Below are 27330 nucleotides of genomic sequence, written 5' to 3'. Positions count from 1 at the left end.
GAAGCCCCGGTAGTCCCAGCGACTGCGAGGCGAGAGCGAGCACTCATTTGTGTGTGCGGGTGTGCGTGAGGCAGGCCCGTGTGCCTGTGCCCCTCGAGCCGGCGTTCTTGCCGCCTCGGTGCGCATGCGCGGGCGTGCTCTTCCCCCCTCCCTTCAAACCTCATCCAGCCACTCATGGGTGCCGCCACGCACGCTAACTGAGCCGGCTTTCTTATAAAAAAAAAACCTCCTTTTCCGTTGACAGTGCCACTTTTCGGTTGTTGTAGAAATCTCTGAACTGCACTCCGTTAACGTGACACCAGGTGACGCCACTAAAAGAAAAGAAAGAAAATAATCCTTGCTTCGTGTTGCTACACTTCGAGTTCACGCTGCATATGGAGAGCGCTTTTCCGAATATTCCGTGGTATCTGTGTCATTCATTCTTCGTTTTCGATGCCGTGTGTGCATGTGTGGTTTCACTGCGCGTGCATGGAGCAGCCCCTGATGATGCACGGCTTTCTTTTCTTTTCTTTCTTTTCTTTCTTTTTTTTTTTTTTTTTTTTGCAGAGAACTGTGCCGTCACTACCGAGGAGGGTGATTCCACGCAAGATCGAACAAATGATGGCTGGTCAACCTCTTAAATTTATTTCAAAATTTTATATATTATTGCCTGATGAGTGGAAAGAAGAGATCCGCAATTTGTTTTCCCGCCAAAAAATTTTTCGAAGCACAGGAAATCAATAATGACGAAGAGGTGGAGTGGAGCGCTCAACTGCTCTGCTGTTTTGGCCAACTTTCGTTATGAATTGCGCAAAATATATTAAAGTTAGGTAGCTGAAATTCCTTTGACTAAATATTGGCATGTTTTTGCTTCTGCTCAGGTATTTTTAGTTTTTATGTGTAGTGTAGATGTTTTTATGAAAAACCTCAAAATTGGCCCAGGAAATGTTATTTTCTTTACTTTGAAGGTCTTTATCTCAAAAAAGCCTTGTAGCAGAGCGACAAAAATTCCGCATTACGTTCTCCGCATGCTTATCTACCAAACTGCCAAATCTTATGTTTATATAACTTTTCAGTAAAGAGATATGACCGGGCTAATTTCAAGAAAACACCAAACATTGGAAACTTCCGACGACAATTAAAAAAAAAAACATTTTTTATATTTCTTAAACTTTGTCCACTTATTCTCCTCCACATCAGCTTTCACAATCATTGAAAACATGTTGCATAATGTCCTTGCACTAATAGTTACGGCCCCTCCAATGAGACCCTTAGGCAATGATTGACAATTCCGACTTCTTGCCTAGCAAGTGTATAAATTGCAGGCAGGATTGAATTTCTTTTTATTGAAAGGCCAGCAGGTATTGAAAAAGGTGTCGCTGGCACTGAAGACGTTAATTCTGAAATTATTTGGTCACTGCAGCGGCCACGAGCGCGGGGCTACCAAGCATGCGCGCGCGCACCTGAGATGCTCGTTGTAAGAGACGGCGCAGTGAGAGCTCGTTTTCGCGTCCTCAGACCAATTGAGTTCGAAACAGCAACGCCTTTCCGGTGACTTGAACGCACGTGAACTGGAGCTTCGCTATTCTATCCGCCCTCTGTTCGCATCGCAGCTAGGCGCTGATAACAAGGCAGAGATGGAAGCAAGATGAGAACTCTATAAGGGAGCTATGAGCGCTCGCTTCACGCACGCTGCTGCCAGAAAAACTGTGCTGTGCCAGTTGCAATCAGTGGAAAGCATTAACGTGGCGCTCCAGAGGCAAAGCAGGAAAGGAAAGAAAAGCAGAACTATCGGTAGCCGGATGCGCTTGCCTATCTTAGATGTCGGCAGCAGACGGCCTGAACTAGCCGCGCGTTCAGAGCGCTGTTCACACTTCATTCGGCGCGGATAGTTCTTGTGCTTCGCTCTTACTCTACTCCTCCTGTGCGTCTCATGGCGAGAAAGTATAGCTCGGAATGAGTGTATTGTGGAGACTACCTTTCGAAGCACAAGAAGCTTAAAGGAGTACTGACACGAATGTTTAAAAGTTTCGGATTGTTGCTCTAAATAAAAATACTGGTGTCGAGAAACCTAAAACGACTATTGTGGTGCCTGGGAATGCATCGTATATATTTTAATTAGCGCCACCTTAAAAAGACGCTTTCGGTTTAGATATCGAGGGGGTGGCTTCTCAGTGTCGTTTCATAGCAGTGTGACGTCACGGAGATACAGAAACTCGCGACGTACTAGCAGCAAATCCGTCATCTGCTCATGGTGCACATAAACAACGATGAGTGAATTGTCGTCCAGTGACCCTGACAGTGAATTCTACGATTTAGGCTGCATGCAGGACGCAGAACTTGCAAACTCGGGGGAACTGTCTTTACTCGTCGGGATGTCCATGCAGTAGGGCTGGCTTGCAGATGCTCAGCAACGAAAACTTCAAAGTCAAATTAAAATATTTTTTACATGTTTTCAGACTCCAGTGTGTGGACAGCGTTGACACTGCATACGAACAAAGCAAAGTTCCTTTTGTGATGTCTCAAAATCGTGTCAGTACTCCTTTAATTATTGCAATGAAGCCAATATTTCGCATAGTTACCGACCTAGACATAAATGCTTTGTAGGAACGTTTAACGCACAAAAGATCAGTGACTGTCAGTGAGACGGACTACTTGTGCTATGCGTGCTTTTGCTACCACTGCAATAAAAGATCTTCACGGAACGCACAGTTTAACGATGACATTCTTATGCCCCCTGAAAAAGAAATCGACAACATTAACCAGATCATTGCGGCCACCGGTGCACGTGCGTTCAAGCCACCCGAGAGGTGTTGCTGTTTCGAACTCAATCGGTCTGAGGACGCGAAAACGAGCTCTCACTGCACCGTCTCTTACGACGAGCATTTCGGGTGCGCGCACGCCTGCTCGGTAGCCTCGCGCTCGTGGCCGCTGCAGTGACCAAATAATTTCAAAATTAACGTCTTCAGTGCTGGCGACACCTTTTTCGGTACCTGCTGGCCTTTCAATAAAAACAAATTCAATCCCGCCTGCATTTTATACACTTGCTGGGCAAGAAGTCGAAATTGCCAATCCTTGCCTAAGGGTCTCATTGGAGGGGCCGTAACTATTAGTGCAACGACATTATGCAACATGTTTTCAGTGATTGTTCAAGCTGATGTGGAGGAGAATAAGTGGACAAAGTTTAACAATTATAAAAAATGTTTTTTTTAATTGTCGTCAGAGGTTTCCAATGTTTGGTATTTTCTTGAAATTAGCCCGGTCATATCTCTATACTGAAAAGTTATATAAACATAAGATTTGGCAGTTTGGTAGATAAGTATGCGGAGAACGTAATGCGGAATTTTTATCACTCTGCTACAAGGTTTTTTGAGATAAAGAGCTTCAAAGTAAAGAAAATGTTTCCTGGGCCAATTTTGACGTTTTTTATAAAAACATCTACACTACACATAAAAACTAGAAATACCTGAGCAGAAGCAAAAACATGCATATATTCAGTTAAAGAAATTTCAGCTACCTAACTTTAATATATTTTGTGCAATTCATAACGAAAGTTGGCCAAAACAGCAGAGCGGATGAGCGCTCCACTCCATCTCTTCGTCATTATTGATTTCCTGTGCTTCGAAAAATGTTTTGGGGCGGCAAAACAAATTGCGGATCTCTTCTTTCCACTCATCAGGCAATAATATATAAAATTTTGAAATAAATTTAAGAGGTCGACCAGCCATCGTTTGTTCGATCTTAAGTGGAATCACCCAGGAGATTATCAAATTAAGTGCTGGTCGAAACTGTCTGAGACTACGGTGACGACGACGGATCTTCAGAGGTCGACTCGTCACGCGCTTTGCCGTCTTGCTCCCTGCAGTGGGTTCACGAGACCATGGCCTCCGTGATTAACGCTGTTAGAGCCAATCTCGGAGGCTGCGGCTAGACGATGACGGGGCAGCATTGTATTGATGTCCTATGAACATCCAGTATTGCCATCCCTCATGAACAAGCAATAGAGCAAAATAACGCAGTTTTTTTACCACTAAATATATGTTCTGGGTGCTCTGCCTTCAGTTCCCCTTTTGCTTAATTTGTGCATTTCTTTTCAGAATTTTCAGGCTGAAACTGCCTATATCGAAAACCTGCTTGTAACAAATTTTTTTCGGGAATTTGTCAATTTTGTTATATCCAGGTTTAACTGTATATTTTATATTCTGGTATTCTGGAGGGATCGTTGCTAAAGTGTTGCTCTAGCATTCAGCTGCCGGTTCTCACATATAGCATGTAGAGCATTTGAAAGGCTTGTTTCATTAGAGAGTGGCGTATAGCTTGGGCATATTTTTCTTTCAGGCGTCGGACATTAATGAGAACAGTGAAGACACAACCGATTTTGAGGCTGCCATAATGGCCAAGCGGCAAATGATTGTTCAAGAAGGCAACAATGAATCGGACACAGGTGGGGAAGTCTAACTTTCTAACAACCACATACTTTTGGACAATATTACAGTGCAAAGTTGGCTGTATTTGAACTTAATTGTTTATGCACACACATTTGATATTTCTGAGTCTGTTCTTGTAGCCTAAGTTGACCAGTATTCTTGTTGAATTTTGTTCTAGGTCAAGAGAAAAAGAAGCAGTTGGATATGTTCTCAGAGGACATGTTTGCTGAGAATTATTCTGTAAGTGAAAGGTGCATTTGGATTACCATTGCTAGTGAGAAAAGCTCTCACTTTGTTTCTATTTTTAATTGTGAATTTGTAACCTGTGGTCGAAATTTTCTCTTTCAGAGTCCCAACTCAGTTCAGAAGATATCTTCGCGAGCTCAAGAAAATCCCAATCTTACAGACAATTGGGATGATGCAGAGGGCTATTATCGTAAGTATTGTCAAATGCTTAAACATTTTATTGTCTGTGTTTGTTGTCGAAGAAATAAGAAACGTACCGAAAGAGCACCAACGTGCAACTAAATTGAATTTCATGAAAACAGCTGCATATTGACTGTTTTGATATGCAGATCCAGAGAGAGCAAGGAAATATGTCTAGCTGAAACACATTATCACATAGCCACATCTTTAAACTTGAATTTACTCTTACATAGTGAAAGAGAAGGAACACTCATTGGCATGTTGCCGACCTCCATGATAAAATATGTTATTAGCTTTCAAGCAGCCATATAACGGCTTCTGCCTAGAATGCGAATGCATTACTGTATCACTGCCAACCAGTGGCTGTGTACTGTGGAGGCATTGTCATAACTCTGAGGCATTCACATCAATTTAGGGGCTTTTGTGCACAGTTGAACTGCATTTCGCTGCTGCAAAGTTTGCAGTTGGAAAATATCTCTTGGTCTGGTGACTGAACCTCAGGCCAACCTGAGGTACGAACCGGAAAAACCAAGAATTCTCATGGATTTTGGATAGTCTGGAAATACTCAGGGAAAATGCAGGGAATTTGGGCTTCCATCAGGGAAAAATGCTGTGTAACTTTATTGAAACGAAATGAAAGTCGTGGTAACGCTGGCTCGAGATTTTGTGAATGCATTTTTCAAATCCCCGGCCACTGCGGCTGTGAGGAAAGGGCGCACCTTGATGCTCTCCTCGCCTTCGGAGTGGTGGAGTGGGAGAGAACCAGGCTGATGCGTAGGGGCGTGGTATGCGGGAACCTTGGTGACCATGACACATCGTATCATGCACTGTTGTTTAATTAAGTGTTCTGGGACTACGCACTGTAGTTCCGTATTCTGCGCCGCTAGTATGACCACATGTCAAGTAACAAGCATCAGTAGCCATAGAGGCAGCAGAAGTAGATGTAACTAGCTCGCAGTTACCTTGCAAGTGATCGTGACTGTTCAGGCAGTGCATGTCGCCAACAAGGCTGGTATCTTGCAAGCCGTCCCTATCGATGAGAAAAAAGACGCCACTGCTTGTTCTGGGATATCAGATAGCTGGCTCACTGCCTGTGATCCCGAGCTCCAAGGAAGCTATTTTGGACCCTGTGAAGAATACAATAAATTTCTAGGTCAGAGCAATCGTGACTAGCAGGCGCATTTACTACAATTAAGAGTTCCTTTTTTTTTTTCTGTGAGGGCACTGCTGCAACAAGTTTTAAGCAGTCCACCACCAATATTTTTTGCAGCTGCTTATAGTTAGCAGCCACACCGCTGCCAGCTCATTGTGTGGATGTTTTGTGACAAAGCCGAATTACAAGACTTCTGTTGAACCAATGCATAGCGGTGACCGAAATTCGCGATACAGGTGTGCGTTGCACTTTCTCGACTAGGCTTGCGATGTCGCAAAATGGAAAACGTGGCCACCATAAATGGATCTGCCGTAATTTGGGTCGTCGCCGTGCTTTCATGCAATCTTAGGCCACAGCTGTGTTGCTTTTTTTATTGCCATAGTAGTTATAGGGACACTCCAGGTGAATTTTTGCGGTCACCGTCATCTTCCATATAAAGTCCGTAATCAGTAACGTCGCCCGAGCACCGTATGTTCTGTGTGCGAGTAAAAGCGTGCGAGCGCTGCCGACGAACAGGACTCAGGCAGAGGTGAAACGAGCCGGCCATCTACCACGCGAAAGGCACGTGGAGAGATGAGCTGGAATTTGGGGGGGGGGGGGGGGGGGGGGGCTGAGGAGCTGTGTAATACCCGTGTCACACGGGCGTTTCGAAGGCCGTTGAACCGATGGTCCATTGACTCAACTGGGATGCACGCGCTGCCACACGGGCAGTTTCGAAGGCCATTGAGTCAGTGGCCCATCGAGTCGACGGAGCACTCCACAACTCCATTGAAACTTCGACGACCATCGAGCGGCGGAAGTGGAAACAGCGTCACCACGCCCTCTCGTTCCCAGTGTGCTCGTACTCATGATTAGAAAAGGAAAAATTTAACGAGTATGCATTGAAAGTAGTGTGCATGGTCGTTGTAACTTATTTACTACAGTATTTGTGTGATTTCACGCTTCGTTCTGTCACCGCATCCATAGTCGTCAGCAAACTGTTCACGAGCAACATGCGAGCAACAGCTCATTCTTGATGGCGTCGGCTTCCTCTTTCGCCGCTTCGATCCCAGCATCAAGCTGCATGATCGCAGCCGCGTAGAACACCATAGCAGCCTTGTCATCTGTTTCACGGTCACTCATGATGGTGGAACAGGCACGTAATGAAACCAATGAAACGAAATGAATACACGCAACCGCAAAACCAGGCAAAACTACGTGGTAAACTTCGCAAACCCGGAAAAGCGGCCGGACGGGTAAAGCGGTTATAACGTAGCCACAGTTTCGCTGTTCAACAAACTTATAACCAACTCTGCTTATAACTAATAATGCACTTATAATTATGTATAAACATTTTTTTTATATTTCAGAACAAGACAACGCACAAATGTGTGCTTTTAAGTGGATTTATTTTAGTTCACTTACAACGACATGACAACGAAAAATAAGATTAGCAGCGCCACAAAATGTTTGCGAGAAACACCTGAATCAGTCAACGGCCGTTGAAAACCGTCGTGTGGCAACGCGAGAACTCCATCGAGTTCGATGGAGTTGTAGCGTTTCGATGGCCATCGGCTCAATGGCCTTTCAAACATGCCCGTGTGTCACGGGTATAAATGCGGCAAGAAATGCGTATTTTGTACCACCGGGTGTGATCTCCCACAGTTGCGCGCACCGCTGTATCTTTTGAGGGGATCAGCAGGCAGCTCATACATTTGTACGTGTTGGGCTCTGATCGCAATAAAGTTTCTGTTGAAGCCATATACGGGTCACTTCTCTTGCAGCAGTGGCCACGTTTCCTAAAGAAATGAGCTGCTAGACTTATTCGTAGAACAATCCAATTTGTTGATATCGCATTCATTGCTTCGCCCTCGCGGCAAAAGTGACTTTTCTGCCCTAGTGTGCGACGGTTTTCCATGTTGCACTTTCAGTAACACTCTGGGCAACACCCGAGGTTTTGATGACAAGCCGTGGGAGCGGAATAGGTGCACTTGCACAGTGCATCAAACATGCAATTCTTTTGGTATACACTCTAAAAAAAAATGGAGTATTTGGGGAGTATTTCTGCCACGCAACTATAATCGTCATCCATCTCGCGTACTTTCCTCGCGTTATTGCCGCGGTCCCGGCACTTCCCGGTCACGAACGGCGCGCGCGTTATCAGCGTGACATAGCATTCTCGATCGGAAAGTGACGAGAGCCCGGTTTTCAAGAAAAGGAAACGCGAGCAAGCCAGATGACAATTATTGTTGCGTGGCAGAAATACTCTCCAAATACTCGATTTTTTCTTAGAGTGTACGCATGATGCACCGACTCTGTGAAGAGGACTTCGCCGGCACGGCATCTAGTCGTGGTCGCCAAAGCTCCGCTTCAACAAAATTTATTTTTTTCACATAAAAAAAGTCAGTTTTTTCAGACTGCCATATTAGTTGAGCATTCTTGTGGCATTTTCAGTGGAAAATTGAATCCTTCAGCAATTATACCTTGCTTAACAGGTATTTCAGTTTCAGTTTAACAATGTTTTGATATAACGAAGTAAATTTCTGACTTTGTTATATCAATGTTTGACTGTACTCTATACTATTCCAATGGTATTAACGTCATTCTATATTCTTTAACATGCATAATAAAGAGCGACATCATCGGGCGACATAGGTGTCAGCCAGTCTTCACATAAAAGTTCTGTTTCATTCAGGGAATTTTAGCAAAAGCACTTGGGAAAAACCTGGTAAACTCGGGAAATTTTTACATGTCAACTTGGTAGACATCCTCTAACCTTTAAAAAGGTAGAGCAACCCAGAGGCCTGTACCCTCTGGATTGGTTTCTCTCCATTCCAAGTTAACCAGGAGGCCAGCAAATCGCAGCCTTGTGGGGTCGAATTAATTGACAGCTAAAGCACACAGAGATTGAATAGTGCAGATCATTTCGATGGAAGTCTGCAAAGTGAAAAAAGTTTCACATAAGGGAGATGTAGTCAAATTGTATCTAAAAGTAGCACAAAGCTATGAGCTACATCTCCTTTATGTTAGGTGCATTAGCATATCTGATGGATGCTCACAGGCATGCCATTTTAAAAGTATAACCATTGTACCCTTTGAAAATTTACAAGTTTCAATGCAGCTTATGATGTTACAAACAAAATAAAGGCACAAATTGTATGAAAGTGCCTTACAAATAAATTGCTTCAACTCAAATGTGCTCCTGTGCCTGGTAAAATAGGCAGTGAAAGTTAAATATTGTTTTTTTCTTCCATTGTCCAGGTGTTCGTATTGGTGAAGTACTGGACACACGATATACTGTTTATGGCTACACGGGTCAGGGAGTCTTTAGCAATGTGGTGCGAGCAAGGGACATGGCACGAGGAAATCAGGACGTTGCTGTGAAGATTATACGAAACAATGAAGTCATGTGAGTAAAGGCCCGTTTTACGTGACAAGCTCTTTCTTTACATAGTCATTGGCCTCTTGTTCCAACATACCTTTACATGCCGTTATTACATGCCTGTGTTGTTGCATACTTTTTCTTTCCTAGGCTCATTCGGAGCCTTGCAAAACTTCGTGGTCTGGACAGTTTAATAGATACAGTACAGATTGTACCTTGCTTTTTCAACTTTTTGCTGCTCTGAGGAATTGCTAGAACTGAACTGCTATTACCGATCAGTCTTGATTTGCTGCTTGTGCAGTAAAACCTTGGTAATACATTCTTGAAAACTTTTCAGCGCTCTTCTTATGTCCTCTTCTTTGTGCTCCGTCCAGTTTGCGCTGAAAAGTTTTCAAGAATGCATCAGTTCCAACTCGCCCACCTCTCTACTTTACTTGGTAATACGTACCTTCCGGGAATGCGGTATAACTATGCACTAAATGGAATTAGTATGCACTAACCACCAAGTACAAATTTGCATTTCCCGACATGTGCTGTCGTTTCCAACAAAGAAATAAATGCAATGCCACAGCAAATATATTGCCTAAAGTACCCACTATAAAGCCTTTTCTTTCTTTTTGTGAAAGCGCAGACAATATTCTGGCTCTCACACAACTGCCCTATAACGCGCAATGGCAATGCCAAGGATTAAGCATTTTTAAACAAATACAAGGTCCGGAACACAGTGACTGACATAGCGACAGTGCAGGCAGACACACAAATCAGCTTTCCGCAATATACATATGTACAATGCATATGTTCGCATGTTCACTGCGATTTGCTACTCAGTGAAAAGCTGACACCTTTTCATTTAAATACAATACTTCCACATGGCAGTACTGATGGTTGTACCGTATTGAAACACTGCACTGCCATTGTGTCCAATTCTTATCACTGCGTGCACTCGGTCAGAGCTGTCGGCTGGTGGTCATAATTTGACGGCGTTAGTAGGTGGTGGCGCAAACTTTGTGTACGGGCTCGTTTGTGTCAGTGCCTAGCTAACTCTAACCGAGCAGTTTGTTTAAATTAAGTTTTTTTTTAGTCACTGGATAATTGCTACTCTCAAATTTGTTACATTGGGGAACGGACAGATGGCCGAATTTCTTGTAGGGCTAATAACCACATAATCTGTGAGTTGTAGTTGATTTTTTCTTTAGGCCGGACTAACATTAGCTGGTACAACCCATATTTACAGTGACCAGATTACACTACCAAGTAAATAATTTTCCTAAATAAAGAGGGTTGAATTATCGAGCTTTCACTGTTTGGCTATTGATAAAAGTCTGGAATCGCCATCATTGAAAAATCACTCAAGTAATCTTAGACTGAAAATAGTCAGTGCATAGTTTGCTGTAGCTTGCTTTAGCCAATAAATTTTTTTTTGTGGGCCAGATCTCGTGGGATAGTCTCCACTAAAAAGCACCAATGTAACTGTGTGAAAGAAATCCTCCCAGAGCTCTTTTCTCATTGTGCATTCTATAGTGCTAGAAAACTTATAAAAGAAAAATTTTTGCAGGCACCGTACAGGGCTCAAGGAACTTGAAATGCTGAGACGTCTCAATGATGCTGACCCTGATGACAAATTTCATTGTCTTCGGCTGTTTAGGCACTTCTTTCACAAACAACATCTGTGTCTTGTTTTTGAGCCACTAAGGTAAGCAGTTTTATACTTTACACTTGCTTTAGAAATATGGAAATAAGCGTTCCTGTTAAGCACACTTCTATGCCTGATGTTTCGATTAACACTAGCCACCATGTCAGGGCCACCAATAATTTCTATCTCTGAATATGCAGCTCACAAGACAAGCTTTTCATATTGCCAGCAATACTTGATTTTAGTAAACGAAGAATAAAACAGCACTCAGGACGGCACAAGAAAAAGGCATACACTGCGCTGAACTAACACTGAACTGTGTTTGTGTCTTTTTCTTGTCCCGTCCTAAGTGCTGTTTTATTCTTCGTCTCACTATGCACCAGCAAGCCCACTCAACCACACTGCTCGATTTAAGGGCCCGAATAGATATGGCAGGTCCCAGCTATTTAGTTCTAAGCATCAACTTGTTAAATCCCAGTTGTGCTACTGCTCATTGAAGGTCCCTTCAAAGTTAATTTGAGAAAGATGTTAGTTATTGGTGTTCCTTTTTTAGCTTTTGCTAGTGACCTTCACTTCTTCATGATAAAATATAAATGAATCTGTGTATTTTGCAGCTCATGTCAAGTCTTCCCACAGTGGGCCATTGTTTGAAATAGTGAAGATTTGGCAAGGGCTTGAGTAGGCATGCTTGCTTGATACTGGTAAACCTTAAAATATAAAGGGGGTGAGGGGTAAATGAATTGGTAACTATTCTGTTTTGTACTGTTCAGTTCAGACATAAATTTTACTTTGTCATACAGCCTTGTTACTCTCATCTTTGATATAGATTTATTTTGTCTCTCTGTCTTTGCAGCTGTGCATGCACTTCATTAGTTGATATGTTTGATAATGCTTTCACAAAATAAACAACTGGAAGTAATGTCTGCCCCATAAACCTTGAACGTGATGCGTCTGTTTTGTTTCTTTGCTCAATTTGTAGTGCTTATGCCAGCTCAGGGTAACGATATCACTTCCTTTGAGCAAGTATTAATATTATGCTTTAAGACACAAAGACTTGATCTTGTTTTTCCAGTATGAACCTTAGAGAGGTACTGAAGAAGTACGGCAAAGATGTCGGTTTGCACATAAAGGCTGTGCGGTCTTATAGTCAGCAGCTGTTTTTTGCCCTCAAACTGCTGAAAAGATGCAATATTCTACATGCTGATATCAAACCTGACAACATTTTGGTAAGTTTTGTTCATATTATCTTCCATTGTCTTTGTGGCTGTGTTTATTGCAGCCCTGTGCTAGAGTATTTGTGCAAAACCTATACACTTGCTACATTTGGGCTTAGTTTTATATGGTACCTTTCTGAATGGATGGTGTTAGGGCTTATTTTAAACTTCGGAAGAAATTTTCAATGTGAAGTCAATGTCAGTGTGAAGTACTAGTGTTTTTGCAATGTACAAAATGGTTATCTTCAGGATTGGTTCAAAAGAGGGCCAAAATGTGTTTAAATTTCGGGTTCTGCCTTGTGATGATTACCCTGATATAGTTGATCTCAAGGTCCGTTACAGCAGCCATCCACCTTTCACATGACCATAGCGTGCTACAGTGTGCCCCCTTGGTAAGTCTGGTAACTGTGAGAAATGTACTGGTTGATACAATACCGGAACGAAGTCGAACAGTGCTTCAAACAGGATAAAGTGAAAACAACAGACATGGCTCCGTAGTTATCACTGTGCCCTTTTAGAAGTGCTGTTCAGTTTTTTTCTGATAAGGGTCATGAACAACTTGGTAAGTATCGGACATATCAGCCAGAGTGGGCAGCAGGGAAATTGGAGGAAGCAAGTCCTTGTTAGAGCGTGCTAGATGGGGGGAGACCATCCAGAACCTGCTTCACCCTGAGGTATTTTTTATTGTGATACAATTATATGGACACTTTTGACGGGTTTTTGCCGTCGCCGTCATGTCCCATATAATGTCCAAATTGATAATATCCCCCTGCGCATCGTATGTTCTACTGTGGGTAAAAGCGCGCGAGTGGTGGCGACGAACACAGCTGAATGAGAGATCAAATGAGCCGGCCCATCTTTGTCACTTGGAGGGCGCATGTGATAGCATCACCCCGCTCGGGAGGCCTGCTGTCGAAGCAGCAACATTGAACTTTGATTCTAAGGGCGCGGGTTGCAATAGCTCGTGCACGCACAATCTCGGCAGCCATCAACGGGCGGCTCATATATCCTTCTACGTGCTGCGCTCTCAATGCGAAGAGACTGTGCGGAAAGAGCATCTCTCCCTGGAGTGGCCGTATTTTCTTACACCAGTGTTTTGTAGAGTTACGCGAGATCTGATCCAAAAGAGTTAGCTGCCAGCCTCACTTCGTATAACATTACAATTTGTTGCTATCGCATTCATTGCTTCGCCCTTGTGGTGAAGCTGTGACTTTTTTATTGAAGTATCAGTTGTGCCACTGGCGCACTTACATGAATGAAGGGCCTCTTGTGCCATCTGGACATGTTGTCGAAGACCCTATTGTGGCAGCATGCATAGTGTGTTTTGGAAACCTACACTTTTATTTCCAGTGTTAACTTTAATGAAGGGCAGTAAGTGAGGCCAAAGAGTGTTCAGTTTAACTCGTGTGGGCTGCTTAAACGAGTGAAAGCGGTGATTCAGCATTGTTATGTTGGTATGGCATGACGTCAAAACACTGGTTATTCCTGTGGTTTACATACCGACTTACCTTAGTGATGTGAGTGTAATTACTGGAAATATTTTCCTCCCAATTGTGCAGCTCGTGCACGACATTGGTTGCTTCCAAGGTTGCATCAGCACAATAGAGATGCCATTTCCACACCTGGCTCCTTTCTTTGATTTCATGGATGACTCCCAACAGTGAGAGCTTGACAGGCATTTCACTTTGTTGTGTCTAGTTTTGCTAGATGGTGCACAACAGTTGTTCTTTTGCCTGGGCTTACTTGTCTTTCCAAGTTACCTAAAAATTAAAAGGTATTCAGCATTACTTAAACAGTGATGTTATTCCCCTCTGACGTGTTGTAAAGAAAGTAGAGAAAGATTGATTAGGACTAAGTAAAAATGATGATGCATTGAGCTGACAACAGAGGATTCGCATGTGAGCTTGAATGGGTGCACAACAAATTGGTGCATCCAGAACAGCCGGAACTTCAGGATAAGGCAATTGACACCACCAAATTTTCAGCATATTTTGCTTTACCCTTTGTGCTTGCTGCTGCCTCCTTTTGACCCATTCCTCCATTCCAGTACACTTATTACTCATTACTAAAAAAAAAATCCTTAAGAACATGCATTGTGAAGTGTTGCGAGCTATGCACTGTGAGGCCTAATGAGTAACTGTTCTTCCTGCGAAGTGACTTAACTTTTTCTTGTGCCCTTTGGGAGTAACAGGACAGCACAGTAAGGAAGGAGTAGGACGCAATATAACTTCTGACTTTGCTGCGTGCTTTTTTGTATTTCAATCTGATTTACAACATATAATTGGCTCTTAATTTTTTTATTTTCATAACTTTCTCTGAAATGCTTGTTAGGGTACAATTGTGATGTGTGAGCACATATACTGTGTCATAAAGGAAGTGCTCTCATGTCAAAGCACACCATTTCAAAAATAGATATGCACCTTCAAGAGAAAGCTAGAGTATCGAGATGACAAGGCCAGTGCTATAGCAGAAGAAGAAACTGACTTATTGGCGTGTTCCTCCTTGACAGAACTTCAGTGGTTATTGTTGATTTATGCACCCACAAGCATGGGGTAGCAATGGCATGAAACAGTTTCATTGGGAAAGCGAGCCGTTCCTGTCTGGCTTGCCCCTTAGGGCAGCGTGTTTCCTTTATGTTGGCATCATATAATTGCCACTTGTTGGTGCACTGTGGAAAGAATGTGTCTTTTATCATTGCTGCTTGTCCAAGGAATAGATGAGCAGCTTGCTTCCCCACGGTGACTCTTTAATGAAACTGCTTCCTTGTGTGTGCGGGTTCATACTTGGCATTTTTCATATTTTACTAGCTTTTTCTGTCACTGTAAAATATATTTCCTTGTGAAGTCGGATAAGGACGAACTAATATTTCATATTTGCTGTTTCATTCTCAATCGACGATTGCTTGATTAATGTTTCAATTTGTCCTATACTCGTGTCAGGCAGCACCTGACATTTGCTCTTTCAAACACTATGGGCCTCAGTTGATCACGTCTCATACAGAGTATACTACAGCATTACTTCAAGGCCGTGCTGGGATGCGTGAAAACAAGAATGCGTTCCAGTGTTGTCATGCACATAGCAAACATTGTGTTACATGGCTATGTTCTGTGTCACTGCGTAGTGCAGATAGTGTGGCCACTACGTGCTGTGACAAACTTTCTTGCCATTCGCTCGCCAGGTGACAACGATAAGCTCACCGGTCTATGGTTGACTTGTGACAAGTGCATGGCTACGCAGGGCAGCCAACCATTTCTACAAAACATTGCACATTCCTCGACGCGATGTCTGGTTGAAATGTGATAGTTGGCCTGCATGGCGGCTGGTGCATTTTTGAGCCATCAGCGAATGCTGGGTTTTCGCCCGGTGGTCATATGCTGTCACAATGCGGGAGCAAGGCTTTTCTTTCATTAGACACCATAATGAGTTATATTGGTATCCTCAGCGCTCAACAATGTCGCAAGAAAGCACCGGGCACCCTGTGGTCCAGTTATCTCGTTTCATTTGCTGAGCACTGGGCATTATGGCGGGGTGCTGACCTTAGTGCCTCATCTTTAATGATCTGTTGATGCTGATATGATTTTCTTATTCTTCTCGCCTCAGGTAAACGAGACGAAGCTGGTGTTAAAACTTTGCGATTTCGGCTCGGCTTCTCACGTGGCTGAAAATGACATCACACCTTATCTTGTCAGCAGGTTTTACCGTGCACCAGAAATAGGTGAGAGAACCTTTTAGCAACTTAACTCTTATCCCTTATATCTTCAAAATTGCATTAGGAAGTTAAAATAAGGCTTGTGGAGTAAACGAAAGGGGGAATTTAAGGGCTCATTTTTCTTTGCTAGACACATTAATTAGACCTAACAGGCAAGAAAGCCAAGGAAAGTATAGGGGATGTTATTTGTAGTAATTATGATGTAAATGTGAAGAAAGCAAAGTGGACAAAAAGATAAGTTGTAGAGTAAAGAGTTTAAGCTGCCATGCTGGTAGTATTAAGAACTTTAGACAGGAGCCTCAAGCTTTAAGTACACCTTGTACAGAGTGTCTGGCATTTGAAAGTGCTTGTGGTTCCAGTATAAGTGACACAACTTCACCTTAAAGTACAACAAAGGCAATAAAATAGCACTTCACAAGCTGTGCTGTTACCAACGATACTAAAGGGTGACATTAAGACGTTTTATTACCCATGTTTCTTACAATGAAACAACGTGCAAGAGAAGCAGGTCTGAATATGTGGCTGCACTGCCACGTCTCCTCCTTCCAAGAAAAAAGAAAGAAAGAAACCGAGCTATTTGTTAAAGGGGAACTCCGGCAGTTTTTCAGTGTTTTCTGATTTCAATAAAATTTTCAGCATATATATTCTCTTAGGTACCCTGATGATATGTGCCAAACTGTATGACTGTAGGTCATTAGTATCTCTGTAAATGAATTTTTTAAATTGGTAACCAATTCCAGAATAACACCTTTAAATGCAGGCCACCCTGTGTTTGTGGCATAGTTACGTACCTTACCTCGCTATCTCCCCTGTCTAACTAACCAGACAAACCGGGCTCTTTCTTCTACCGGACGCCAAGGTGACGGTCCCCACAGATAATTGTTCGGTTTTCTAAGCCACATTGTGTGTGGTAAAAAGCAGTGGAGGGGGGGGGGGGAAGCTGGTGTAGTGCTGAAGGTTCCAAGAAAAGAGCAGTGAAAACCAGGGCTGTCTGTTGTTACTCTTTTCCCCCCAACAGCGCTCTGTTTTTTTGCTGTCCGGCGTGTCAACTCATCCCCTGGCAAAAACACTTTTGTGTGTGTGTTCACTGCAGCAGGATAGTATTCTGTAACATCATTGTAGACGTTGCACGAAGCAGGCTGCACGTCATTTTTTGGTTATTTAATATTATTGACGAATCTCTTAAGCAAACTAAACCACCCCAGCAGTTCAGGACTGTCAGAATACTGGTTTGAGCTAGTTGGTACTGGTTCATAACTGAGGAAACTTTTTGGCGCAAATTGAATGAGGACGCCCATCCTTGTCCGTCCTGTTCCTTTCTGTTCTTTGTCCTCATTCAATTTGTGCCAAAAAGTTTCCTCAGTTATGAGGACTGTCAATAACATTTGAAAACGGCAGTATCCTAATATGGTCAAAATACGCCGGAGTTCCCCTTCAAGTCAAGTAGGGTGCGCATACGTGTATTCACTTACATGCACCCTTCTCCATAAAAAGATACGTTTTCTGTATTGTGTTCAGTGCACTGCTCATAGGAGAGGTTAATGTCATACAGATGACCTCTTTGAATTTCTGCAAGAACCTGCTCATAACTTCATCATTGAATTTTCTTCATTCAGCTCCTTGCTTGGAAATATTTGGGAAACAACGAGAGATTTCGGATGTGTCTGGATCAAGTACACTGTGTTAGAAGGAGCTGTGTGTTAGAAAAGGCAACAGTTGAGGTGCAGTTCACAATTGTGGACACTGGCCTTTGGTGCTGCATGCAGCACTGCTGCGTACGTGACATACATGAAAGCAATTATTCTGTATTTACTGAATGAACTTTATTTTAACTCATAATAAATTAACTTTGTTTTAACTTGGCTCCAGTGTATAGGGTAAAGAAGACACAATTGCAGCTTCATGATAATGTGCCCTATCACTCACTAGTCACCCTACTTGTAACCTCCTTCCAGCCTCGACTGCGCTCCACTCTACTACCATATGTGGGGCGTCGTCGAGGCACAGGTCAATGCAAAACATCACAGGACCAAAAATGGCCTCAAGGAAACTATAGGTTAGGTGATGAACCGAGACAGAGAGGAAGTGAAGCAAATCTGCAGCTGTTTCATGTCTAGGCTTGAGAAGGTCGTCGGGGCAGCTGATGGAGGTTACAATTAAATAGTTTCATTTGGCAAGTTTTTTTATAACTCTGGACAAATATTTGTATGAATACGTTGATTTTTTCGCTTCTGTTTCATGCAGTCTTTTTTGTATAGTGACTTTTCCTGATTTACTCGACAGCCCTGTATAGTTAAAAATCATATATATGTATATGTGCCTTTGCTAGTGTGGAGCTAGCACGTTAGATGATTTTAGGGGTGCGTAAGAGTGATCAAAGTCAAAATTTAATTCAATCATATATGAATATTTTCAGAACATGGACTTTGGTTTAGGAATTAGTAACAAATATTTTTTGTAGAGAAATAAGGACTTAAGGGACATAAGAAATATGCAGTTATTATTTCGAAAATATGCAATAATGAAGCTTTAAAAAATGTATGCAGCTGAACATCTGAGCTAATGATACTTGTATTGCCAACTTTTCTTTTGTCCTGCGTATGGTAGGCTATCACATGCTACTGCACACTGGATCTAGTGACCATACTGGCCAGTGTCCATGCTGGTTGATAGAATATCATGTTTCCTGATAGACTACGAGTTAAAAAAGCAATCTCCAATGAAGACCATTTTTGTTGTGTTTTAGGTAGCACGGCTATGCTACAATGCCAACAACATTTTTAAATGGTCCCATACTACAACATCAATGGCAAACAGACATTGGGGAAATTAACAGACATTAAGACAGAAATGAGTCTACAACCATGGGAGCCAAGACATATTGATATTTGGGCTAAAATAACTGAAATGTTTTCTTTTGCATTGTCAAATGTTTTTTTAAACACGCCTTCGAACAAGATTGAGTTGTTTATTTAAGAGTTTCGTAAAAGCGCACAGTGGCACATTTTATGATAGCTTGGGTTGAATTCAGCTGATATCATATTGCATCTTTTGTATACATGCAGTTCTTGGCCTGGGCTATGACTTTGGTATTGACATGTGGAGTGTTGGATGCACATTGTATGAACTTTATACGGGCAAGATCATGTTTCCTGGGAAGTCCAACAACCAGATGCTAAAGTTCTGTATGGATCTGAAAGGAAAGTTTCCTAATCGTCTTATTCGAAAAGGAATCTTCAGAGACCAACATTTTGATGCAAACTGCAACTTTCTCTACCACGAAGTAGACAAAGTCACTGAGAGGGTAAGTTTCACTACATTTAATGCTACATTTAATGTAGAAGTGTAGAAGAATTATCAAATTTAACACTCTGGGATATATTTGGTTTTATCTTGCAGCCTTGTTTTCTCATCGCCAGCTCAAGCTAACGCTGATGAGAATGTGAGGCATTTTTCAGCAGTGTTCTTGCCTTTGCTCTTCTTGTCTCTGGAGCTTTTCCTTCAATGACATAAAAAGTTCCCCTTAAATATAGACTTCTAAACTCTAAGAAAACTATACTAGCAAGCCTCATAGCACCTCCCTAGTGGTTATGGTGCTCGACCACTGACCCGAATTTGGGACCCCAATTGCTATTCGAGTTACCTGTTAGCTTAACTATGGGAGCTAGTGTTGCCAGGACCTCACTGCATCTGGTAAACACTAGAAAGCGGTATGTAGCAGTCTTGTGCACACTGAGAAGTCCTGCAGAAGTTAATGCAAAAGAGGGAATAGAGTGAAATTTGAAATCATTAAGTTACTTTCTATCTGGGGTGTTCTGCTTCAAATTTAAAGTTTGCAGTTCGAAAAATGTCTTATTCTCACACTGCTCCATCATGTTCTGCTCAGAAAATTCCTTCATGACCAAAAGCTTTTCCAGCTGTTCCACCCTGCTTTCTGTAAATGAAACCACGGAAGCAAGCTTTCTTCAGAAAAAAGCAGTGGCAAAGACTTAAATGCACAAAAATTTATAAATTTTAAAGCGTAGCACATAAGAGTTATGTTTTCCTTTTCATGTGTTGCTGTCACCTCTGCTGGTGAAGCGTAGTATAGTAAGTGCAGTAGCTGTTGACCGTACCTAAACAATTTAACAGATTAACTGCTATACTTTCACATCTTTATGCATAATGTATCCAACAATGTTAGGACGGCGTATGACCTATATATAGCGCTGCATCTCTCTAGATCTCTTATGCACAAGCATACATGACCTGTCTTCAATATCAGCGATGTTATGTGTGTCCCTGCGAGGGAAGTGAGTGTTGGAGAAAGATAGTGCATGGAGGCCGAGAAGAGAATTGCGCACTTGAGGAAGCAGAGAGGTGTGTCTAAGGCCCGTATTCACAAACACTCCTCGACTTGAAACTCGACTTCAAAGGATCCTTGAGGACTGTCTCGAGTTGCAGAAGTCACTCTACACTCGAAACGCTCCTCGAATGGAGAGAATCCTCAGTGTGCTCCTTGAGAATCTCGAGGTAGGTCAGAAGCTCCCTTGAGCGCTCCTCAGAACAGTTTGCAGGCAAACATGGCAGACGTACCGTCACTTGACTGCTTTTTGGAATTTGCTTTTCATGTTCATGATGTTTCCGAGGAACTTGCAACTGTTGCAGCCGACTGTTGTGTCGTCTGCCATACACAGGGGCCCTTGCACAGCATCGAGCACGCAAGGAAGTGGCTATTAGAATAAACCTTTGTATTATAATAATAACAACGTACGTCGTGTAAATTAAGACTTTTCTCTTTTGTTGCCGTTAAAATAACCAAAATGAACTACAGGTGCGAACGACTCATTTACAAACAGACGGCGCTCGCAGAGAAATGTGGTCGTCTGCAACATTTGGTCGTCTGCTACATTTCGTTCGTCTGCGAAGCAATCGTTGCATCACATTTTCAGTGCGATGGAATCTATGCCGTGATATATAAGTTGAGCAAGTCAAGGTAAGATTCAGTTGTTGTGGTCTTCTGTTTTACACCGTTTTATACTTGTTTGCCACCTGACAGCGGAATATTTCTGTGCGAGAACTACAATAAGAGCACGCTGCGTGTGTCCCCTTTCCAAATGGTCGTCGTCTCCGGCGAGCAATTACTGAACCCATTGCCTACAGAATAATATGCGGGTGGCACGTACACGTGTTGGGATCTTCGATGCGTGTAAAGAAGTAATATCGTAACCTGCTACCGCTCGATCGCATACTAGGCTGTTATGTTGCCAGACACAACAACGTCAGGAACTCAGTCGCCACAACACACGATAACATCTCCTCCGCTGTACCACCGACTCAAAAAAACCGTACAGCAATTGTTTAGAATGGAAAATAAAAAGAAACATTCTTGTTTTGAGGCTCAAGGCATGCTTTAGACAGCATATTTTGCATATTCTCTTCTTCGTGCGACCCTCAGGTGCGTTGAGTTGGAGGACACCTTCGTGAAGGGCTCCTTGTCAGAGAAAACGTTGAGGGACATCCTTGAATGTCCCTCGCCCCTCGAGTTGAGGAGAAGCCTTTTCCTCAACTCCACGGAGTCGAGGTGGAGGGTCGAGTCGAGGAGCGTTTATGAATACGGGCCTAAATGTTGCAAAGGAGGCGTGTGTACTCAAGCACCGCCTTTGCAGATATTCTATACGGGGGTGGCTGGTCATGGCAAAACGTTCATCCTGAGAATTATCATGGACGAGAAATGGGCTAGGTGGCTTGTGACAGTTTGGGTGTACTATATTAGGCAGGAGTCAGCTAATGATGGCTAATCTCAACTAGTGCTGCCATGTGTTGGTTAAGTGTTGCAATCACCCTTTGGAAGTCAAAGATGGCAAACAACAAGAGGAAAAAGGGGAAATGAATATTGTGATAGTGCATTACCTTATTGCTTGAATTAATAAACACTGCATTTACTTACAATGGCTCACCATCTTTATTAATGGCACCTTAGACGTTTTCAAAATGAAAAAAATGGACACGAAATATGCAGAATAAAAATATAAGCCTTGAAAAAACTGCCATGCTTACAGAAAGTAAAAGCATTTTTAAAACATTCTATGTGCAGTGGTTTGGACAACAAGGGGAACATGCACATATGTTTGCACATAGCCTGCATTCATTTAATGAAACATCACTAATTTTTTCAGTAAATGGAATTCCTCTTAATCCGAACATATATTTCCGGTCCTTGAGGCTCCGTTTAAATTCTGTCATAGCTTTCTTACTGATAGCTTCGGTTAATTTTCAGGAGGTGACTGTGTTGTATTCTCATGACTCAGATGTTGGTTATATTACGATGTTTTGACACTCATTCGGGCTTGTTCGGTAGTCTGCTATGCTGTTACTTCAGGCCTAACTATGAATAGCAGCATAACAGGTGACCAAGCAATGTGGATGGAGTGCTGAAATACCAGAATGTGCTCCCAGTGGCCATCTTCTGCATATTCCTACAGCTACCCAGCCACACACACAAGCCTTCAGGCTTATTCCAGCTGGAACTGTCCCATGTATTTGATCCATGAATTGTTGTTGTTGTTATTATTATTATTATTATTATTATTATTATTATTATTATTATTATTATTATTATTATTATTATTATTATTACATCACAATGTGAGTCATCTCAAGGAAAACAAAACTGAAACTTTCACAAGAAAAGCTATTAGAAAAGCTATTTAGGGTTCTCTGAAGGTTGCCAGTATTCTTTATGGGTATTACAATTCTGGACCTTTGCTTCAAAGTTCCAAACCCTTCATCAAAGCTCATCGAAATACTGCATTCTGTATTGTTTTGTTCTTTTGCTTTGCTTAATGAAACAATGAGAATTACAAAGCCTCTTACCTGGCTTTTACATTGTGAAATGCGTAATTGCTCTTAAGTCTCCCAAATATGCTCTGCCTTGTTCACTGTGAAAAGAGAAATTGAAATGCAATGAAAAATAATTGTATGCTCTGGTTGCCACTGTATAGGAGAAAGTGGTGGTCATGACAAACATCAATCAGACCCGTGACTTATCCAGTGAGTTAATTGGACGGCAGCGGCTGCCAGAAGATCAAGTCAAGAAAGTAGGCCAGCTGAAGGATCTTTTGGAGAAGACCTTGATGCTTGACCCTGCAAAGCGGATATCGATCAATCATGCCCTGGCCCACCCATTCATACATGACAAGATTTGAGTGTAAGTGTTAATTTAGTACTTGTAATGTATGAAATAATTTTTTTTTTGGTACAGTCATTGTCCGATTTTCTGGACTCCCAATGAATGCATGCTTTTTATTGCACTCAAGGGCTCAAATCACCATAACCATGTTCAAAATAGCTGTGAATATCTTCCAGTATGCTTATTAGACATTTGGGGCTCTTGGTATGATAAAAATTCTATTAAAGGGGTGGTGCCACCAAATTTGTGGCTTGCGCGTTCTTTGCTGTAGGTGTTTCCTATAGCTCCACGAAGCATGATGCACGCACCAAGATGCATGTATTCTCGCTAAATAATTTAATATCGCCTTTTGATGTGGACAACTTTCGGTTTCGGTTTCTGGGCGCCGAGGTTGGGCAGTGACGTAGAAGTGTAGGAGGCGTGGTCACGTGACCACACAAGGCTGTGACGCACATAGCCAGGAAGCGATCGAAACTCGGCGAGTGATGTAGCAACCGATGCTTTGCCGGTACTATAGTGAACTAGAATGTATTCTAGTTCACTACAGCCGGTACGTACGTTGCGGAGGTGGCGGAGGTGGCGGAGGTGCGGAGGCCACTCACGTTAATACAGCAGATTTGGTGTGACGTCACTACAACTTTCGTTGCCTATCCTACAGATCTACGTCAGTGTTGGCGCGCTCGCGATGGATTTCGATCGGGAGAATGGGCATTTAGGTACACTTTGGCAGTGAATTAAAATATATTCTAAACGTCTGCTGTGTCCGACCCTTCGTGTGGAATGTCCTTGCATACAGAGGAAACCAACAACAGGCTTGTATTAGCCTCGAAATTTGATGGCACCACCCCTTTAAGGAGCAAATACTATAACTATTGATACAAGCCGCTTTCCACTTTTAGTTTGCTTCACCACAACATATGGTGTGTGCTTCACCATGTAATATTGCTTATTGCGGTAAAGCTTATATTTAGGAACAGGCATTATCGTAGTTTACTTGAATAATAATTGCACTTGCGTATTGATCACATCTCGAACTTACTGTCGTGTTGATGGCAGTGAGGCAGCCTCAGTGCCTCATGCCTTGATCTTGCTTTGTGCCATTTCGGCATGACTGCAAGTTACACGCCTATCGAGTATGAACTCAAGGCTATCGAATATGAACTCAAGTACAGAGGCAGCGTAGCTTCCATGTAATGTCCCGGATCGTTTCCCTAATGGTTACTTTGGATGCACCATATCTTGAAACAGGACATGGTCGGCAAATACCTGTGGCCGCAAGGAGAACTACAGAAACGAGTACAGGGGCATTCCTCGCTTTCTTCTGCTCTTTCCTCGCTCATCGTTTGCATCGTCACATGTAATACATGTGGAGATGCCAACGCTGAGCTCGACGACGCATGAGTGCTTTGCTGTCACTAAATTGACAATGTGGTATGAGATTGCACGACGTATTTGACTTCTTCAGTAAGTGCGATCACTGGCTACGAGCCTTGCGATAAGCACGTCCCCTCTGTCACCATATGATCAGATACGGTAATCTAGGTAATCAGGGGTTGGGCTTTGCTCTTCATATGCAATTCCAGTTTCTAACTTGAAATGAGCATCTATTTGCTGCTGTTTATGATTGCCAAGTTATCCAACAGAGAAACTGTGGATTAGCGAAGTTTTCAAAGAAGGCCTGCAGGCAAGCACTCAGACTGTAGCGTCAGCACACAAACTGCCGTAGCAAGGGCTAGTTGGAGGTATGCGTACATCGCGAATTTTTTCAGACTAGCCTTTATCATTGCTATTTTTTTATTTTTTCCTATTTTCCTACATGAGCATTGTATGTTTGGAGGTTTGTGATGGAAAAGCAGAACTTCGAACAATACCAAGATGATGACGCTCAGGCTGCCATCTTGGTATTGTTCAAAGACGAGACACCTCCGTGAACATTGGTGATTTTTGGTGATATTGATCTCCTTTCTTGTTTTACGTGCTACATTTTCACCTAAATCGTTTCAGTACAGTGTCGATTAGGCGTTAAAGATGCCAAAAGAGTCAGTTTATAATTAAAAAGCTTTTTTTTTTCTTTTTTTGCAATTTTTTGTGATCCCCCACATGGGCGCCAAGCTTCCTGAGGAGCAATTCATGCATAGCGCAGTGAGTGCATTGGTTACAAAGAAAGGCTTTCTTCAACCTCATTCCTTGGTTATGGTCATGGTAGCTGTTGTAAGAATTTTGACCTGCAACTTGTTTGAATTCTTGGTGCTTCTAGATTGTTCTCCTGAAAATATTACTGTGGTTAACGATCACACCCTCATATCTGGGTAAATTTTTTTATAAAGCAAGTGCAACTATACTCGGGGACAACTTTCTGTGGCAATGAAGGGAAAGCTCGGGGGCGGAGCTAACTGCTCTGTGTTACTGCGCCAAAGTAGTCCCCGATGAACTTGTTTCGGTTTCAGTTTCGGCGTGACAGATGCATATTTCCTGCAGTTCATTTCTTCGCATGTGCTCCTTGGTTGATTGCATTGAACCACGATTACCGAGCATGCAGGCATATTGGCGTTTCGTTCCCTACACTTAATTTGTCTGTGCCATCCTGTGTCATCCAGAAATGACGTGAATATTTTCAGCACTGCAGTTTTTAGGGCACGCACTGATATGTAAACTCATCTGGAGCTGAAAACTGAGGCGTGTAGCGTGCTTACATGGCGCGGGCGTGGTATATCAAAGAGCAGCTCGCACATCCTGCGGCACGAAGTGAAATTCAGTTTGGATCGCGTTGAGTTACGCCGGCATCAAAAGGCATTGGTGGCCCACTGCCCACACGCTCCGTGGCTCAGCAAACGTATAGCAGCGACCTTGCGCCGCTGCAGAACCCACGAATCCTGTGCTCAATCCCAACCGCTGCCCGTTTCTGTCTCCTTCATTAAAACCGTACGGGCATGCGGTCATTTCTCATGATACTGCATGACTCCGGTTATGTACGCCTCAGGATAGCAATTGTATGTTGCACTTGTTAGGTTACTTAGAACAGGAAGGCGTGTAAACCCCTGCACATCTGTAAAATGTCATGCTTTCTGAGTGTCTACACAATTAGCGCTGGTTCTAAAGTTCAAAAATAAATGGTCACCTACCATTTCGCCAGCAATAATTGGTTCCTGACATCGTAAAGCACATTTCATTAGCTAACTTTGTCCAACGCCAACATTATGAACCATACTCAGCCTGGTAATTACATCATCCCTCTTCCCTCCACATTACAATTTCGATTTTCGTGGCTGGGTCCGGTATTCACACACACTATTTCTGAACCAGCAAGGAAACCCCTTGAACACACCGGGCTACCACGGCCTGTTGCAGACAGTTTTAAATCTGGACATGGCGTGTATTTGTCAGAAGGAATAAATTGTGCCACGTGAAAAATTGCAGCAGCTAAAACAAGGTGTTTTGTTATATATTTCCTGCATAATCAGCTGGCTAAAATCTAAAAGTTGCTCAAGTAGTAATGCACACACACATGCACATCAGTCACAGGAATAAACCTTTAATACTGTCCCCCCTTCTTTCAAGCCAACTTAATCTATCAAAGCCAGACAGCCGTGTATTTTCAACGAAACATTTATGACTCCGTGAGCACTTATATGAAGTACCTGACTACGATGTACAGTAAAAACTTCATGAAGACGCACACATTACTGCGCGTATTCCCTTAAGACCTCGTCATTTGGCCCTGTAAAAACGCACTTGAAAAAGCATTTGTGCTCAACGTGCCCATTTACTTAAGCAATTAACATGTGCAATCGAAGAGACAAACAAAACATGAGCAAGTGGATACTAATTATTATCCACGTACATAGTGTAACTGATGGTGGTATTTTTTTGCCAGATGAGTGAAACAGTTACAAATGATGAGACAATGAATTTCTGGAATTCACTTCCATCTCGCAGCTCTTGAGCTATAATTCATCCAGTCTTGTCAGTTCATCCACCCGTAACAGCTATTTGGAAAGGCTGTTTACAGTCTCTTGGATTGTAATCAAAATTTTGCCACCATTTCTTTCGGGTGAAACAAGATATGTGATGCATCACTCAGCACTGCTTGCACTCCTCAGCTGCCGTTTTATGTGTGAAGTACAAGTGCCACCCACAACTGACAATCAAAAGACTAATTCACAGACTGACAACAAACATACTAAATGATTGCTTGGTGCTGCATGCAACCAGAATCACGTAAGTGGATAGTGCACTTAGTCACTTGTTAGTCGCCGT

General features: G+C 42.6%; 1 protein-coding gene across 3 annotated transcripts in view; it reads left to right on the top strand.

Annotated features, from left to right (window-relative positions):
• The window catches only part of LOC119375118 (serine/threonine-protein kinase PRP4 homolog), an 86055-nt gene that overhangs the window by 28166 nt on the left and 30559 nt on the right, over positions 1-27330 (top strand). For 2 of the 3 annotated variants that reach the window (XR_005180349.2, XM_037645317.2), the window contains exons 8-16: positions 4318-4423; positions 4585-4646; positions 4755-4842; positions 9226-9373; positions 10902-11039; positions 12052-12205; positions 15794-15908; positions 18968-19206; positions 22886-23091. Coding sequence is in view for 2 of the 3 variants with exons in the window: in XM_037645317.2 (XP_037501245.1) it covers positions 4318-4423; positions 4585-4646; positions 4755-4842; positions 9226-9373; positions 10902-11039; positions 12052-12205; positions 15794-15908; positions 18968-19206; positions 22886-23089 (1254 nt within the window). In the remaining variant the exon portion in view is untranslated. Of the gene's footprint in view, positions 1-4317; positions 4424-4584; positions 4647-4754; positions 4843-9225; positions 9374-10901; positions 11040-12051; positions 12206-13752; positions 13854-15793; positions 15909-18967; positions 19207-22885; positions 23092-27330 lie in introns of those variants that run through there. The other variant, XM_049420406.1, reaches the window with a different exon arrangement.

Source organism: Rhipicephalus sanguineus, chromosome 1 (assembly GCF_013339695.2).
Source record: "Rhipicephalus sanguineus isolate Rsan-2018 chromosome 1, BIME_Rsan_1.4, whole genome shotgun sequence".
Lineage (NCBI taxonomy): Eukaryota > Metazoa > Arthropoda > Arachnida > Ixodida > Ixodidae > Rhipicephalus > Rhipicephalus sanguineus.
The sequence above is the reverse complement of the archived record's forward strand: the minus strand, read 5'-3'. Positions and strand labels throughout refer to the sequence as shown.